Source organism: Lynx rufus, unplaced genomic scaffold (genome assembly GCF_022079265.1).
Source record: "Lynx rufus isolate CCGP_SWC_20201006 ecotype Redwood Valley unplaced genomic scaffold, mLynRuf1.p SCAF_13, whole genome shotgun sequence".
In the NCBI taxonomy this organism is placed as follows: domain Eukaryota; kingdom Metazoa; phylum Chordata; class Mammalia; order Carnivora; family Felidae; genus Lynx; species Lynx rufus.
The window spans coordinates 31,202,116-31,218,679 of NW_025814827.1; the positions used below are offsets into that span (position 1 = coordinate 31,202,116).

The 16,564-nt window shown below is 50.6% G+C and overlaps 1 protein-coding gene across 1 annotated transcript; it reads left to right on the top strand.

Moving 5' to 3' along the window:
* The first annotated feature begins 453 nt into the window (after nucleotides 1-453).
* Nucleotides 454-16,309, top strand: STRC (stereocilin). The gene is made up of 29 exons (XM_047074490.1): nucleotides 454-499; nucleotides 814-1,599; nucleotides 1,691-1,715; nucleotides 2,467-3,721; nucleotides 4,696-4,758; nucleotides 4,856-4,966; nucleotides 5,141-5,307; nucleotides 5,495-5,681; nucleotides 5,813-5,928; nucleotides 6,189-6,321; nucleotides 6,680-6,862; nucleotides 7,146-7,184; nucleotides 7,365-7,532; nucleotides 7,699-7,764; nucleotides 8,224-8,349; nucleotides 8,646-8,704; nucleotides 9,490-9,613; nucleotides 9,715-9,827; nucleotides 11,599-11,734; nucleotides 12,149-12,345; nucleotides 12,540-12,630; nucleotides 12,843-12,999; nucleotides 13,632-13,801; nucleotides 14,405-14,560; nucleotides 14,940-15,082; nucleotides 15,273-15,421; nucleotides 15,685-15,782; nucleotides 15,878-16,025; nucleotides 16,221-16,309. The coding sequence occupies exons 1-29, from the start codon at nucleotides 454-456 to the stop codon at nucleotides 16,307-16,309; spliced, it is 5,301 nt and encodes a 1,766-aa protein (XP_046930446.1).
* Nucleotides 16,310-16,564: the final 255 nt, after the last annotated feature.

The following is a 16,564-nucleotide window of genomic DNA, read 5'->3' on the forward strand; positions in this document are numbered from 1 at the left end:
CTCTGGGCCCCCTTTGTTCCTTGATTCCTTCAAATCCTACTTGCTTTTAACTCCTTTGTACCCTCTATACTTTCTTACATTTTTCTGCAGCCCCCCTCCCTACCACATTATACCCTGGTCTCCAGGTCTCCACCTCTATTTCTGCCCACTGCTATCTGCATCCTGGCTCTTAACTGAAGTTATTTCCCTGGGCTCCTCCGAGGGCCCCCCCCCCGGGATCCCCTATCACTGGTCCCTCTCACAGAAGCACACCTTTCTCCAAAGCCAAAGGATCAGGTATTCAGTGGCTCAGGTGACAAACCTGCTGTCAGGTTACAGATATTGTTCCCTGAAAGACCACACTACAGTGTCAGTGGCAACTCAGGCTGCCTGCAGTGCTCTGCCCTCACCTGGCTATTGCATACAAGGTGAGAATAACCAGAATTCACCTCTTACCAGTGCTCACCTGGAAACATGGCTCTGAGCCTCTGGGCCCTGCTGCTGCCGCTGTCCTGTGCAGGTGAGATGAACAGTGAGCAGGGCTGGGGATGAAGGGGATGGTTGCTGAAAAGAGACTTAAGAATGCAGAGATTAACCGGTTTCTATAAAAGATAAAGGAAAATGGTCAGAGACTGGAGCTAAGGGAAAAAATGAGGGTTAAGAAAGCAGGCCAAGACTTACTATAGTAAGTATTCAGTAGTATTCAGTAAAGGGACTCAGCTTGCCATCCCTGTCGCCTCATCTTTAGATCCAAGCTAGGACTGGGCTCTGGGCAGGACCGAATTGGGTTCTAGGCTCTTCCCCTTTAGTGACCTCTGGTTTCTCTTCTTACAGTGATTCTGGTCCCTACTGGGATTCAGTCCCTGGACCCTGGTCTCTCCCTCCTGAAGTCATTGCTCTCCACAATGGACCAAGCTCCTCAGCGGTCCCTCAGCCGCTCACAGTTCTCTGCATTCCTGGCCAACATTTCTTCTTCCTTTGGGCCTGGGAGAATGGGGGAGGGACCTGTGGGGGAGCCCCCACCTCTCCAGCCCCCTGCCCTCCGGCTCCATGACTTCCTAGTGACACTGAGAGGCAGCCCAGACTGGGAGCCAATGCTAGGTCTACTAGGGGATGTGCTGGCACTGCTGGGACAGGAGCAGACCCCCCGGGACTTCCTGGGGCACCAGGCAGGTGTGCTGGGTGGACTCGCAGAGGTGTTGCTAGGAGCCTTAGTTCCTGTGGGGCCCCCAACCCCTACCCGGCCCCCATGCACCCGTGATGGGCCCTCTGACTGCGTCCTGGTGGCTGACTGGTTGCCTTCTCTGTTGCTCTTGTTAGAGGGTACACGATGGCAGGCCCTGGTACAGGTGCAGTCCAGTATGGACCCCACAAATGCCACAGGCCTCAATGGGAGGGAGCCAGCCCCCCACTTTTTACAGGGTCTGTTGGGTTTGCTCACCCCAGTAGGGGAGCCAGGCTCTGAGGAGGCTCTTTGGGGAGGTCTGCTGCGCACAGTGGGGGCCCCCCTCTATGCTGCCTTCCAGGAGGGGCTTCTCCGTGTCACTGACTCCCTACAGGATGAGGTCTTTTCCATTCTGGGGCAACCAGAGCCTGATGCCAATGGGCAGTGCCAGGGAGGTGAGTGCTGCTGGGTTCGGGACTGGGCTGTGGCAGGACAAAGAAGGGGGGAGATTGTGGTAGTCCTCTTCCTTACTCTTTTCCCTCCTAGGCAACCTTCAACAGCTGCTTTTATGGTAAGTAACTCTCTTACCAGGAGAGGAGTTCTGAGGGAGTGGGCCTGGAAAGTTGTCAGCCTGCAGAATGGAGGAGGAGACTGATGGGAGGGCATTGTTTAGTGGTTTTCGAGCATGACTGTCTGGGTTGGTGTCCTAGCTCTGTTTACCTAGCCAAGTGACCTTGGGGTAGTTACATTCTCATTCTCATGCCTCAGTTTCCCTTCTTATAAAATATAGATAATATTAACAACCACAGAGTTGTTGAAAGGGATTGAATGGGTTGATGCTCTATGTGCAAGCCACTCAGAACTGTCTTGCACATAGTGCTTAATAATGTTACCTAATAAAGATGGGGTATGGAAAGAAAGGATAGGACTGGATTCCTCCATCTTTACTGTTTCAGTACAACAATGTCAGAGCACTGTTAGACTTATTCAGTTGCAGGGCAGATTTCCTGATGTGAGGTCAACCAAAAGTTGTATTTAAGCTACCTAAAAGTATATGAAGAAAGGAGAAAGAAGGGAGCCAGGTGGACAGAAGGGACTCCAGCTGGGCTGCTCCTAGATGATTTTGTGCCTTGGCAGGACAGATCTTTCTCCCGCTCCCACCATCCCAGTATTTAAACCAGTAACACCTATACTCCCAGGGACCTTTTGGAAAAGCCTATGCTTGCCATCCCCCCATGCAGGGCTCTGGGCCAGGGTCAGAATGTTCAACTAGAGGAAATGTAAACTGACCAGGTGATGCCTGCTCCTCCCTCTACACCCAGGGGCATCCGGCACAACCTTTCCTGGGATGTCCAGGCGCTGGGCTTTCTGTCTGGATTGCCACCCCCACCCCCCGCCCTCCTCCACTGTCTGAGCACAGGTGTGCCTCTGCCCAGGGCTTCCCAGCTCTCAGCCCACATCAGCCCTCGCCAACAGCGAGCCATCTCTGTGGAGGCCCTCTGCGAGAACCACTCAGGTCCAGCACCACCCTACAGCATTTCCAACTTCTCCATCCACTTGCTCTGCCAGCACGCCAAGCCTGCCACCCCGCAGCCCCCTCCCAGCACCATTGCCATCTGCCAGACAGCTGTGTGGTATGCAGTCTCATGGGCACCAGGTGCCCAAGGCTGGCTACAGGCCTGCCATGACCAGTTTCCTGATCAGTTCCTGGAGGCAATATGTAGCAACCTCTCCTTTTCAGCCTTGTCTGGCCCCAATCGCCGTCTGGTAAAGCGGCTCTGTGCTGGTCTTCTCCCACCCCCCACCAGCTGTCCTGAAGGACTGCCTTCTGTTCCCCTCACCCCAGAGATCTTCTGGGGCTGCTTCTTGGAGAATGAGACCCTGTGGGCTGAGCGGCTGTGTGGAGAGGCGGGTCTGCAGGCTGTGCCCCCCAGCAATCAGGCTTGGGTTCAGCATGTGTGCCAGGGCCCTACCCCAGATGCCACTGCCTTCCCACCCTGCCACATTGGACCTTGTGGGGAACGCTGCCCAGATGGGGGCAGCTTCCTGATGATGGTCTGTGCCAATGATACCATGTATGAAGCGCTTGTGCCCTTCTGGCCTTGGCTAGCAGGCCAGTGCAGGATAAGTCGTGGGGGCAATGACACTTGCTTCCTAGAGGGGCTACTGGGCCCTCTTCTGCCCTCTCTGCCACCACTGGGACCATCCCCACTGTGTCTGGCCCCAGCCCCCTTCCTGCTTGGCATGCTATCCCAGTTGCCACGTTGTCAGTCCTCTGTACCAGCCCTTGCCCACTCCACACGCCTACACTATCTCCTGCGCCTGCTGACCTTTCTTCTGGGTCCAGGGGCTGGGGGGACTGAGGCCCAGGGGATGCTGGGTCAGGCCCTGATGCTCTCCAGTCTCCCAGACAACTGCTCCTTCTGGGATGCCTTCCGCCCAGAGGGCCGGCGCAGTGTGCTGCGGACAGTTGGGGAGTACCTGGAACAGGAGGAGCAGTGGACCCTGCTGGGCTTTGAACCCACTGCCAGCCCCAGCTCTGGTATAAACAAGATGGAGCTGCTGTCCTGCTTCAGTGTGAGTAATCTGCCAAGGTTAAAGCCCCTGGAACAGAGGGAAGGGCCTCCAAACAAATTCTCTAATACTGAGAGGTAGTAGTATAGTATAGTGGTTTAAGCACACAGCTCTGGAGTCAGACAGGCCTGAGTTCACATCTTAGTTCGTGATCAACCTTGGACAAGTTATTTAACCTCTCTGAGCAACATTTTTTTCACTTATAAATGAGGGAGAGTAACAGTGCCACTTTTTTAGGGTACCTGTAAGGATTACATAAGATTATACATGCTGTGGGCTTATGCATATAGCATGACACATAAACGTGCACTAAACGTTATCTCATTATTCTTTCTAACTCTTTGACTCTCCCCCTTTCTGCTCCAGAAAGGAAAGGTATCAAGTTGGAGGGATCTGACTCTGTCCCTAGAGAGTGAGAAGGCTGGCAAATATAGGAAGATAAGACAGAAATGAGAATAGTTCAGGGCAACTACAAATCAGAAGACTTGAGTTCTGGGTTCAACTATGTCACACATTAGTGTGGTAATAGGAAAATAATTTAACTCAGATTTTCTGGGCTTCTGTTTCTTCTCTGTAGAGTGAAGGGGCTAGAATATATAAATAGCATAATTCATTCATTGGTTGTCCCGTTATATGTAAGGCACTTTATAGGTTATGTAGCATATGTAAAGATTCCTTACTCCATGTTAGGGCCCACCTTTCTCAAGTCCTGTGTCCAGTGAAATGGGATTATACAGATTCATAGTTTTGGTTTGGATCTACAAGTATTTATTGAGCCAACAATGGACCTAGCATGGAAAAGGGTACAGGAGGAGTTTGAGACATCATCCTGGTTTAATGGAGTTTAGTATCTGATGAGACACACATACTAGCTTCAGATGAAGGACAAGCATCTAGCAAGTGGACTTGGAGTGCCTGGGGAACCTTCAGGAGGACAGAGGAGACAGCTCTTGGTATCTTGTCTGTCTCCCCATCAGCCTGTGCTATGGGATCTGCTCCAGAGGGAGAAGAGTGTTTGGGCCCTGAAGATTCTAGTGCAGGTAACAGATGGAGGGGTACATGGATGGAATGGGTAACAACTGTGGCACGAGGTCTCTGCCCAGTGAGGCCATGCCCACTTTAACCTCCTACTCCCAGGCATACCTGCACATGCCACCAGAAAATCTCCAGCAGCTGGTGCTTTCAGCAGAGAGGGAGGCTGCTCAGGGCTTCCTGACGCTCATGCACCGTTCCTGGGCTCAGCTTCAGGTGGGTATAGAGGGCAGGTGGGGGGGCGGGGAGGATGGAGGGAGACATCTGGAAATCAAGAGCACCTGGAACCTGGTGTGCAGAGGGCTTGCCCAGTGGAAGGAGAAGCTCAAAAGGAGATGGCGATAATACTGAGCATCTCTAGATCCAGCATCCATTCCTATGCCCTCACAGGTGCTACCATCTGAGGAGGAAGCCCTGGGTCGCCTGACAGCCTTGTTGCTCCAGCAGTACCCGCGCCTCACCTCCCAGCTCTTCATTGACCTGTCACCGCTCATCCCCTTCTTGGCTGTCTCTGACCTGATGCGCTTCCCACCATCCTTGTTGGCCAATGACAGTGTGTAAGGACCCCACACCACTCCTCCTGATCCTGTCAGGGTCAGCCAACCCCATCAGCCTATAGCAGCCCCTTCTTGAAATCCTCTCTGTTAAAATTAGGGAGAGTCTCCTTCTTGTCCACGACAGTAGGGCCTCAGAGTGTGAGGGGGACAACAGGGGCCAAAGGTTAATACCCATTGCTCTCCCCAGACTGGCTGCCATCCGAGATTACAGCCCAGGAATGAGGCCTGAACAGAAGGAAGCTCTTGCAAAGCGACTGCTGGCCCCTGACCTGTTTGGGGAAGTGCCCGCCTGGTCCCAGGAGCTACTGTGGGCAGTGTTGCCCCTGCTCCCCCACCTCCCTCTGGAGAACTTTCTGCAGCTCAGCCCTCACCAGGTATGACATGATTTTCTTGACTAGCCCATCTTCTCCTAGGTGGGACAGGAGTCAGTAGTATGTCTCCTGGTGAGCTTCTCCCCACAAGTGTCCCACAGTGACCCAACATGAGCTGACCCTCCTCACCTCAGATCCAGGCCCTGGAGGATAGTTGGCCAGCAGCAGGTCTTGGGCCAGGGCATGCCCGGCATGTGCTACGAAGCCTGGTGAACCAGAGTGTCCAGGACGGAGAAGAGCAGGTGCGCAGGTGAGCAGTTGTGGGATCAGTGATCAAAGCCAAATTGGGAGAGAGGCTAGTGCAGCTGCCATGGTGGGCTGGGGGCCTAGGAAGGAAGGGTCAAAAAGGTAGGCAGTGGCCGCAGGCAGTATAGGAGTCCAGGACAGAGGCCTATCTATGGTACCCATATTTCCTAGTTTAGCAGAGTGCCTACTCCATATACCTACACGATCCCTACCTTAGTGCCAGCTTCAGTGACCACATGAAGGCCAGCTTCATGCCCTTCTCAGGCTGGGGTCCCTCGCCTGTTTCCTGAGCCCTGAGGAGCTGCAGAGCCTGGTACCCTTGAGTGATCCACTGGGGCCAGTAGAACGGGGGCTGCTGGAATGTGCGGCCAACGGGACCCTCAGCCCACAAGGACGGGTGAGCCCCTTGGCACAGGCCTACAAGAGTCCAGGCTTTCCTTGGGTCTGTGTGGATGACATACTCAGTCATCTCAACCAAGCTTGAGCACAACAGTGCCAGCCCTCCCCTGACCTCTACTATCTCTGTTCCTTATTTTGTGGTCATCCTTATCTGTTACCACCTCTTCCTGACCCAATGCCGTTTGGTCTATGACACCCCAAACATACCCTTTGACATCTTAAACCCTATCTGTTCGTGTCCCATCTTTGGTTCTAAGCCCTAGCCCAGGCCCTGGGAAATCCAGATGTGGGATTAGAGAGGAAGTTTAAGGTTCACTTGTCTTTTCTCCCCAGTCCCAAACCTTCTTTGGTTACAGGTGGCATATGAACTTCTGGGGGTATTGCGCTCATCTGGAGGAGCTGTGCTGAGCCCCCGGGAGCTGCGGGTCTGGGCCCCTCTCTTCCCTCAGCTGGGCCTCCGCTTCCTGCAGGAGCTGTCAGAGCCCCAGCTTAGAGCCATGCTTCCTGCCCTGCAGGGCACCAGTGTCACACCAGCCCAGGTGGGCCTGTCTCACTCTCTAACATCCACCTTCCAACCCCAGGAACCCCACTCAAGGGAATGACATTCAGGGATACCACCAGCTTCTCTGGAGCCTCCTTTTTCTCTGTCCCAAGGAGGACTCCCTCATCCCCCTTCTTCAGATCAAGAAGAGCCCAGAGCCAGGCTAGTCACTGGGGGTGGTATCAAGGAAACTAGAAGTTTTAAAGGGTAGGTCCTAGGGACCTGCATAAAACCTGGCTACCAGGACTTGAGAGCTGTTGTTTCATCCCATCCCACCTTAGGCTGTCTTACTGCTTGGACGGCTCCTCCCTAGGCATGATGTGAGTAGCAACAACTTCTCAATGTCCCTCAGAGGTCCCTGTCCCCCTTTCCTTGGCTCTCACATCTGCCCCTTCTTCCCTCTCAGTTCCTCAGACCTGCTGCCTTGCTGTACTGTGATTGTTGTCTTCCCAACCACCCTGCTTCTCTTCTTCAGGACTCTTGTCTCTCTTGCTCCCCAGCTGTCCCTGGAGGAACTCTGCTCCTTGCACCCTCTGCTGCCAGGCCTCAGCTCCCAGACACTCCAGGCCATCCCTAGACGAGTTCTGGTTGGGGCCTGTTCCTGCCTGGCCCCTGAACTGTCACGCCTCTCAGCTTGCCAGACTGCAGCATTGCTGCAGACCTTTCGGGTATGAGAGTAGCAGGGAGGATGAGACATTCAGGGATGTGGGCTCTGGTTAAGAGGAGGGCATCTTCCCTGTGGCCAGGGAAGGCCTCCCATACTCCCCACTTCCTTACACACACACACACACACACACACACACACACACACACACACTGCTGATTCTCATGCAGGTGAAAGACGGCGTTAAAAACATAGGTACAACAGGTGCCAGTGCAGCTGTGTGTATCCCTGGTCAGGTACGTGTGGGATCTCCCAACTAAGCTCCTCTCCATGTCCCCGGGTAGTTTCATATGACTGGTGCTGCCTCCTATACTCTCCCTGCAGTGGCCCTGAGCATCCAGGTTGACTCTGTTTCCACCAAGACATTAGCAGCTCTCCCCAGTTCCAGTTACATGACAGCATGACCCACACTGTCCTATAATGTCAAAACCAGAAGGGTCTGAGAAATCTTCCAGGCCAACGAACCTGCTTTCAGATAAAGAGAGCAAAGCTCAGAGAGTCTAAGGGAGATCAGTTCATCAGGTGCCTGAATAGCAGCAATACTTGACCACATCCACCTTCATTGTGAGGGCTCTCTGGTGTGTGTTGCTATAGTGGCACATGCCATCCACCCTTTCCCTAGCTTTGGTCCCCTCCCACCCCCATGATGCCCCTCTTACCTATCATTACTCTGCTACACACATCCCCACCAGCAGCCCATCCCCACCACCTGGCCAGACTGCCTGCTTCCCCTGCTCCCACTAAAGCTGCTACAGCTGGACTCTGCGGCTCTTCTGGCTAACCGAAGGCGCTACCGGGAGCTGCCCTGGTCTGAGCAGCAGGTAATTCTCCTCACTTAGTCCAGAACTATCCTCTATGTTCCACCTCTTTTACCTGTCAGCCCTAGATTGGTCACGTTATCCCCAGCATCCTTTATAATGTGACTTGCTTTGCTTTATTCCTTCTCCCTCCCCCTTATTTCTCCCCCCGCCCTCCATCTCCAAGAGAGGAGTGTACATTTGGGAGAGTAGGAGGCTGGTGGATCCACAGGGTGGGGAGGGAGGGCTAGGTCCAAAGCATCTTAGGTCCTTGGGCAATATCTCTGCTGGGGGGCTGCTCCTCTTTCTTTCTCTTGTAGGCTCAGTTTCTCTGGAAGAAGATGCAGGTGCCCACGAACCTGACACTCAGGAATCTGCAGTGAGTAACTTGTGTTGAGCAGAGTTTAATTCAACTAACATTTTTTGAGACTTGCCATGTGCCAGGCCCCATATGATATGCAATGGGACACGTGAGGATGGATGATGCATAGTCCCAGTGTGTGGGCCTTCTCTTGGATCCTCCTCCCTTTACTCTCTTGCCTTCCCATAGCACCACACCTATCCTGACTAGTTTAAGGGATTCAGAACACCTGGATTCAGGTCCCAGCCCTGAAACCTATTCATGGCCTTGAGCAAGTCATTTAATCCTCTAAGCTTCAGTTTTTTTCTTCTGTGGAACGAGAATTACAATAGTACCTACCTCATAGGGTGTGGTTGTGAAGATTACATGAGGTAAGGCATATAAAGTACTTAATATAGTTCCTGGCCCAGTGAAATCTCCCAATAGATATTTGCTGTTGTTAGTTTAATCCAAGGTGACCTCAGAGCTACTGGCCATGCAGCAATAAACAGGAACAAGTAAGTATCACTTTCCTTTCACCCACAGTAAAGGAATCATGGGCTTCAGAATCTAAAGATATAGCTCTACGCTCAGTTTACCACACTTTTAATAGAATGATGTTCGGAACATCCTTTGACGTCTGTGAATGTTTATTTTCCTCTCTGATAAACAGTGATGATGTTGTGGTTTTCTATGGAAAGCCATTTCTCAAACTGTAAATTACCATAAATGAATTCTGTACTTGTGTTGAGAGAATCAGTATCAAGGAGCAGACAGACCGCAGCATGTGTTGAATGAGCATCTACCCACTCACACACCTACAGGGCTCTGGGCACCCTGGCAGGGGGCATGTCGTGTGAGTTTCTGCAGCAGATCAACTCAATGGCAAACTTCCTTGAAGTAGTGCACATGATCTATCAGCTGCCCACTGGAGTTCGAGGGAGTCTGGTGAGAGGGGTGCTTAAACATTAGTGGAGCAGGGAGGCAGGGATCCTGGGTACCAAATCCAGCCCCTCTATCCTGACCTGTTTCCCCATCCTATCCTACAGAGAGCCTGTATCTGGGTGGAGCTACAGCGGAGGATGACAATGCCAGAGCCAGAGCTGGCAACCATGGGGCCAGAACTGAGTGGGCTAGACACCAGGCTACTCTTGGATTTACCGTAAGTGCTACAACTGGAGACACTGGATCCCTAGACGTCTCAACCTGGGGTAGAAGGTCTGCCCTTAGGAAATGCTCTAAGGTGGCAGTTTTCTGTCTGGTGGTTCTCTGCCATCAGTTATAGCCCAAAGCAGAGGATTCTACTCAAAGTTGCTCTATGTTTTGACTGGCTCCCAGAACATGACCCCAACATAGGACAGCTAATGGTGGGCAACACTATGATGTAGGCTGCCAAACAATCATAGTATAACCGAGGCCACATTAATAGAGATAGAATATCTGAACTGAGGGAGTCAATGGTCCAACTCACCCTAGAAGATTATAGCCTGCTTAAGCCACCATGTTGTCAGTGTGTTCAGTGGAGTACAGAAAGAGCATGTATGAAACATGATAAATGCCTTTAAATACTCCTAAGGCTATCAAATAGAAAATAGATTAGCATGTTTCTGAATGGCTCCATTGGGCATCACAATGACCAGTGAGTAAAAATCAAATTTGAAAAATACAAGGAAAACTGATGTAGCAAATTCCCAACATCAGAGCTATTCAAGCCTGGGCCGAATGGTCTCATTGCAGGAATGTTGTAGAGCACATTTAAGTATGGATAAGGGTTGTGGGGAGAGAAAATTCATGAATGTAAGGGTCCTCTTAACACAGAGACTCTAGGAGTTTTATGAGTATCTCTCTCCCAGGCTTCCTTTCTCATTTTGCCCCCATCCCTACCCCATTGCCATCTGAACTGTAAGTTAGAGTAGGAAAAGGCTAGTATTAGTCTTCCTAGGGATGAGGTGATGGTAAAGCAGTTGATTCCATCCTTACATTTTTATAGGCCTTTCCACAGATTTTGGCTTTTGTGCTATGCAGCCTAGTTCCAGTTCCAGAATTGGCAGCCCTAGATAGAATACACTTCTGAAACCTGGACAAAAGGGCTTTTAAAAAAGCCATTGAAATCTATTTAAATTTATTGGTTCTTGGAGATAATTTAGAATCCCAAGGACCTAGATAAGTTTCTAGACCATGAGTTGGAAAACCTGAGTTCCCCATCTATGAAAGAGGAATAAGAAAAATACCTGTCTTACCCCAAAGTTTTGTCATAAGGTTCAAATAAGAGAATACTATAAAAGGGCTTGGTAAATTGTGCACCACTATGCAAATGAGAGAGGACTTCCCCACAAAAAGTAGAGGAAGGGTGACCCTGTGGAAAAAAGGACTTGGGAGTAAGATCCCACCATCTCTGTGAGCTGGTTTTCTAATCTATAACATGGGGGGGGGAATTTTTTTAAAGTTTATTTTTATTTGTTTTGAGAGAGAGATAGAGAGCAAGTGGGGGAGGGGAAGAGAGAGAGGGAGACAGAATCCCAAGCAGGCTCCACACTGTTAGCATAGAGCCTAATGAGGGGCTCGAACTCATAGACCATGAGATCATGACGTGAGCTGAATTCAAGAGTCAGACGCTTAACCAACTGAACCACCCAGGTGCCCCAAATGGGGAGAAATTTTAAAGATATTTAATATTTGGGACTTTTGATTCCATTAGATAAGGTAGGGTCATTTGTCATTTCTCCTGAGGAAGACTAGAAATATGGCACTCCTTTTGTTCTCTCCTTTTAAACACTATGAAGGGAATTGCATCTGGGGCAGTTTAATATCAGATCCTGTCCAGGGCCATAGGGTTTGGTCTGATGTTACCTCTTGTCTGGGCAATGTGGCATTCTGTTATCCCTTCTCAACAAGACTCATTTCTGAATGCCCCTGTTGTCAAATTGCTATAGGGTCCGGTTGATGGATAGACTGTCCAATGAATCTATTATGTTGGTGGTGGGGCTGGTACGAGGAGCTCCAGAGCAGCTGCTGGCACTGACCCCACTCCACCGGGTGGCCCTGGCAGAGAGGGCACTACAAAACTTGGTAAGAGTCCAACCTACCAGACTCGGAACTGCTGCCTGGACAATTTTTACCTCTCAGACAATGCTCTCTATCTTCTAGGCCTAGCCCCACACTTTTGTTGCCAAAAAGGTTCTTGTCCAGAAGGCCCTAGCCCCTAGATCTATCTCTAGGTTCCATCCCAACCTATCTCTAGGTTCATATTTTTTGTCCACATTCCTTAGAGTCCAAGAAATCCCTTGGATTCCAACTCCTAGCCTTTCTGCCTGTTCCTATCTGGGCTCATTATTTAAGAAAGTAAACAATGGCAGTGAACATCGTAGGGTCTTGAGTTGGGAGCTGGAGGGAGAGAAAAATCAAAGGTTTTGGTGTCTTGATCAAAGAATCTGGTCCTCTGAGTCAGAGATGCATTGTCCCAAGGCCTGATGCCCCCTCCAGGCTCCAAAGGAGACAACAGTGTCAAGGGAAGTGCTGGAGACATTGGGCCCCTTGGTTGGATTCCTGGGGATAGAGAGTACACGACGGATCCCCCTACCGATCCTGCTGGGCCAACTCAATCAGCTGCAGGGCTTCTGCCTAGGAGAGCCATTTGCCACAGAGCTGGGATGGCTCTTGTCACAGGAGCCTGCTCTTGGGTATGAACCTTTGGGAACTTCTAATTCTGATTCATCCTATACCCACCCTCTTAACCACCATCATCAGTGGCAGATCATTGAATAAATATACATAAGGTCCCTTGGAGCCCTGAGTCCCCATGTCCTCTTTTCCCCTTCCTTTCCCTCACAGTTGTCTCAGCATCCCAGCCCCTGATCTTCTTCCTGTCCCCCAGGAAGCCAGAGTTGTGGAGCCAGGGTGAAGTAGAGCAAGCTGGACGCCTAGTACTCACTCTGTCTACTGAAGCTATTTCCTTGATCCCCAGGGTGAGGTGAAGGAACAAGGGAGGGAGTAAGAGCAGAGAGGGGACTGGTGAGCTGGCTTTGGGGAGCTAAGGGCAAGGAGACTGAGGGCAAGGGATGTGAAGCCTGAATCTGGGGGAAACTGCTAAAAAGAGATAGGACTTTAAAATTATAGCTGCAGCAGCTGGCCCTGACCTGCCCAGGTCTCCCCACCCTCCATCTACCGTCTCACACAGGAGGCATTGGGCCAAGAGACTCTGGAGCGGCTCCTAGAGAAGCAGCAGAGTTGGGAGCAGAGCAGAGTTGGACAGCTATGTGGAAGACCACAGCTTGCTTCCAAGAAAGCTGCCTTGGTAGCTGGGGTTGTACGGCCCACTGCAGAAGATCTCCCAGGTGAAACTACCCAAATATTCATGTCTATCAGGGTGTATAGGAAAGAGTATCCAGAAATGTAGACAGAAGTCGGGGCTCTAGGTATGCTGTGCCCTTTGAGCAGATTTGCACACTTTCTGCTCTCTGGGCTTGGGTTTTCTCATCTATAAACCACAGTGGTTAGAGGGATAATTTTCAAGGTCTTTTCTGGTTCTAGGGTTCTATAGCTCTGGAAATTTATAACCCATTACATTATTAGCCCAGGACTTACCTTTTCCTGTTCTCTTATCCATATTAGCAGCTGACCCACTCTAAGCTTGGCTCTATGCTAGAGTATGGAGCTGTCTGCTGGGAAGATGCTTAGGATGTAGGAGGGAGATGCTAGTGAGACCTGAGTTCTGATCTAGACCTGCCATTAAATCCCTAGGCAACCCCTTCAGCCTTCCATTTATACAATGAGGGACTTATCCTCTTTAGTCACTTGTTCTAATATCCCTTGAGTCCTGTAATTCTCATACTATAGTAATCCTTTGGCCCATACTGTCTATGTTACCCTATCCTCCAAAGGTTGGAGGGGTCATTCCACCTATAGATATTTCTGTGGGCATAGTTTAATTCTACACTGACCCCCTGTGCCTGCCTTCCCCCTTCAGAACCTGTGCCAAATTGTGCAGATATACGAGGGACATTCCCAGCAGCCTGGTCAGCAACCCAGATTGCAGGGATGGAGCTCTCAGACTTTGAGGACTGCCTGGAATTATTCGCAGGAGACCCAGGACTTGGGCCTGAGGAACTACGGGCAGCTATGGGCAAGGCAAAACAGGTTAGGGATGGAGGGGCCAACATGAGGAAGCTGGTTGGGTGTGGTATGAGACACAAGGGAGTGGATAGCTGGGGAAAAGTGGAGGAAATAGGAGATGAAAGAATGAGAGTGGATCCTGAGTAGGAAGTCAGAGAGGATGAATATGGAGAAAAGGAAGCTAGTGCAATGGGTAGAGGGAAGAAGGCAGTGGTTACCAAACTTTAGGGTGTATCAAAATTATCCAGGGAGCAGGTTTTTAAAATGCTGGTGCCAGGGTCCTATGCTAGACTCACTGAAGAATGTTTTTTTGGGAGAAGAATCTTCTGAGGGCTCTGGGGGATCAGCATTTCAACAGGCACTCCCAGTGAGTCTGGTGCACATAAGGTTTAGAATCCATGGACTACGATCTGCTATTCTTCTATACTGAGACTCTGGCATCTTTCAGTAACACCTTAGTCAGAACCTTAATCCAACCCTCTCATTTTACAGTTGAGGAAACTAAAGACCCAGAGAGGCAAGTGATTTGCCTAGAGTTCACAGCTAAGGTCAGAGGCATGACTAAGACCAAGCATTCTGACTCCTAGTCCAGTACTTTTCCACTCACATTGTTCCTCTTTCTCCTAGTTGTGGGGTCCTCCCCGGGGATTCCGTCCTGAGCAGATCCTGCAGCTAGGCCGGCTCTTAATAGGTTTAGGAGAGCGGGAACTACGGGAGCTGATCCTAGTGGACTGGGGAGTGCTGAGCACCCTGGGGCAGATAGATGGCTGGAGCTCCATCCAGGTAACACCTTCCCTTTTCCTACCTTCTAAACTTCTATCCCACAGATCTAGGCCTTTAGGTCACCTAACACCTAAAGAATTTTTTTTGTTACCCTGCTTGGCCATTCTTTCTATTAAAATAGAATACCCCCTACTTGTGGCCTTAGGAACTCTGTGATTTATTCACTTTGAGGTCTGGACACATAAAACTCCCTCCTGACTGTCTTCCCTGAGGCCTGCTCTTTTTTGGATCCTCAATCTTCCTCATGGCTATTGGATCATCAGTTCTTAATAATACAAGTATATAATCCAGTAGTACTTGTCTCTTCCCCAACCATGAATTCATCCATGAATTCCTTGTGATTTATCTCCTTATTCTGTGCCCTCCATCTCCATCCCAGCTCCGGGTTGTGGTCTCCAGTTTCTTGCGGCAGAGTGGTCGGCATGTGAGCCACCTGGACTTCCTTCATCTGACTGCACTGGGTTATACACTCTGTGGACTTCGGCCAGAGGAGCTACAGCATATCAGCAGTTGGGAATTTAGGTCATCTGTGGAGGGGATGTGTGGGGGGTAGTGCTCATGTAAAGGTGGACTCACTGGGGATGGAAGACTCATGGTGGAGTTGTCCCATGGGGGAAGGGACCTCACCTGAAGCCATCTATACTCCCATCTCATAACCATGGACCCTATCACTGTGGCTGAATATATTTTCTTTCTTTCCACTCTTCCACAGCCAAGCAGCTCTCTTCCTGGGCAATCTGCATCTCCAGTGTTCTGAGGAGCAACTGGAAGTTCTGGCCCAGCTCCTTGTGCTGCCCGGTGGTTTTGGTCCAGTCAGTAACTGGGGGCCTGAGATCTTCACTGAAATCGGCACAATAGCAGGTAGGGAGGCTGGGCCACTGCTGGTGCTAGCTGTTAGAGGTTGGTTTCCCTACCATGGATGGACTGGGTGGAGGACTGCTCTGGAATTCTTAAGGTGGGAGTCTGAGAAGGCATTTAGGTAAGAGGTTGGAGATGTGTTGGGAAAGGTGTATGGTCGGGTATTTGGGGAGAGGTTAGAGAAGTCTATAGTCTATAGGTTTGAAGAGAAGGGGGAAGGCCAGTATAAGACAATGTTTGGATGCCCATCCCACTTGCTTCAACAGCAGGGATCCCAGACCTGGCTCTTTCAGCACTGCTGCAGGAACAGATCCAGGGCCTTACCCCTCTTGCTATTTCTGTCATCCCTGCTCCTAAATTTGCTGTAAGTATTCAAGAACTGGGGTCTGAGGTGACCACACAGAGCCAGGGCCCAAAGGGGGCTATATTGGATGTACTAATTTCTGCTCCCACCCCCAGGTGGTGTTCAGTCCCACCCAGCTATCTAGTCTCACGAGTGTTCAGGCTGTGGCTGTCACCCCTGAACAAATGGCCTTTCTGAGTCCTGAGCAGCGACGAGCAGTTGCATGGGCCCAGCATGAGGGGAAGGACAGCCCAGAACAGCAGGGTGAGTTCCCAAATGCACAGCTTGCCCCACTAACTCCTGGCCCAGAATCTGACCCCAAACTTGATGCTATCCGGTTCATAGAACCCATTCAGGGAGACCCCTGAAGCAAAGGGATCTAGGCAGACAGTTTCCATGTATCAGTGGTTCTTGGGGAACAGAGTTTTGATATTCCTCCCATTCTCTGTCTCATTATAGGTCGAAGCACAGCCTGGGGCCTTCAGGACTGGTCACAACCCTCCTGGGCCATGGCATTGACCATCTGCTTCCTTGGCAACCTGCTTTGAACCTGTCTCCACAGTTAAAGAGAAAGATTGTTGGGAAAGAAACTTTAATAAAGTGCAAATGGAAATGCATTCTAATTATCCTCAGGAAGCCGATGAGGAATATGGGTAAAATGCTAATGCTTTCCACCCACCTGAGAATCAGTGTTCCTGGCATGCCATATCTGGAGTCTTCTTTCCATCATAAATAACCCCACTGCTTCTTTTCCTTTCCTGAAAGCTAGTCCCTCCTCATCCCAACCATTAGAAATAACACAG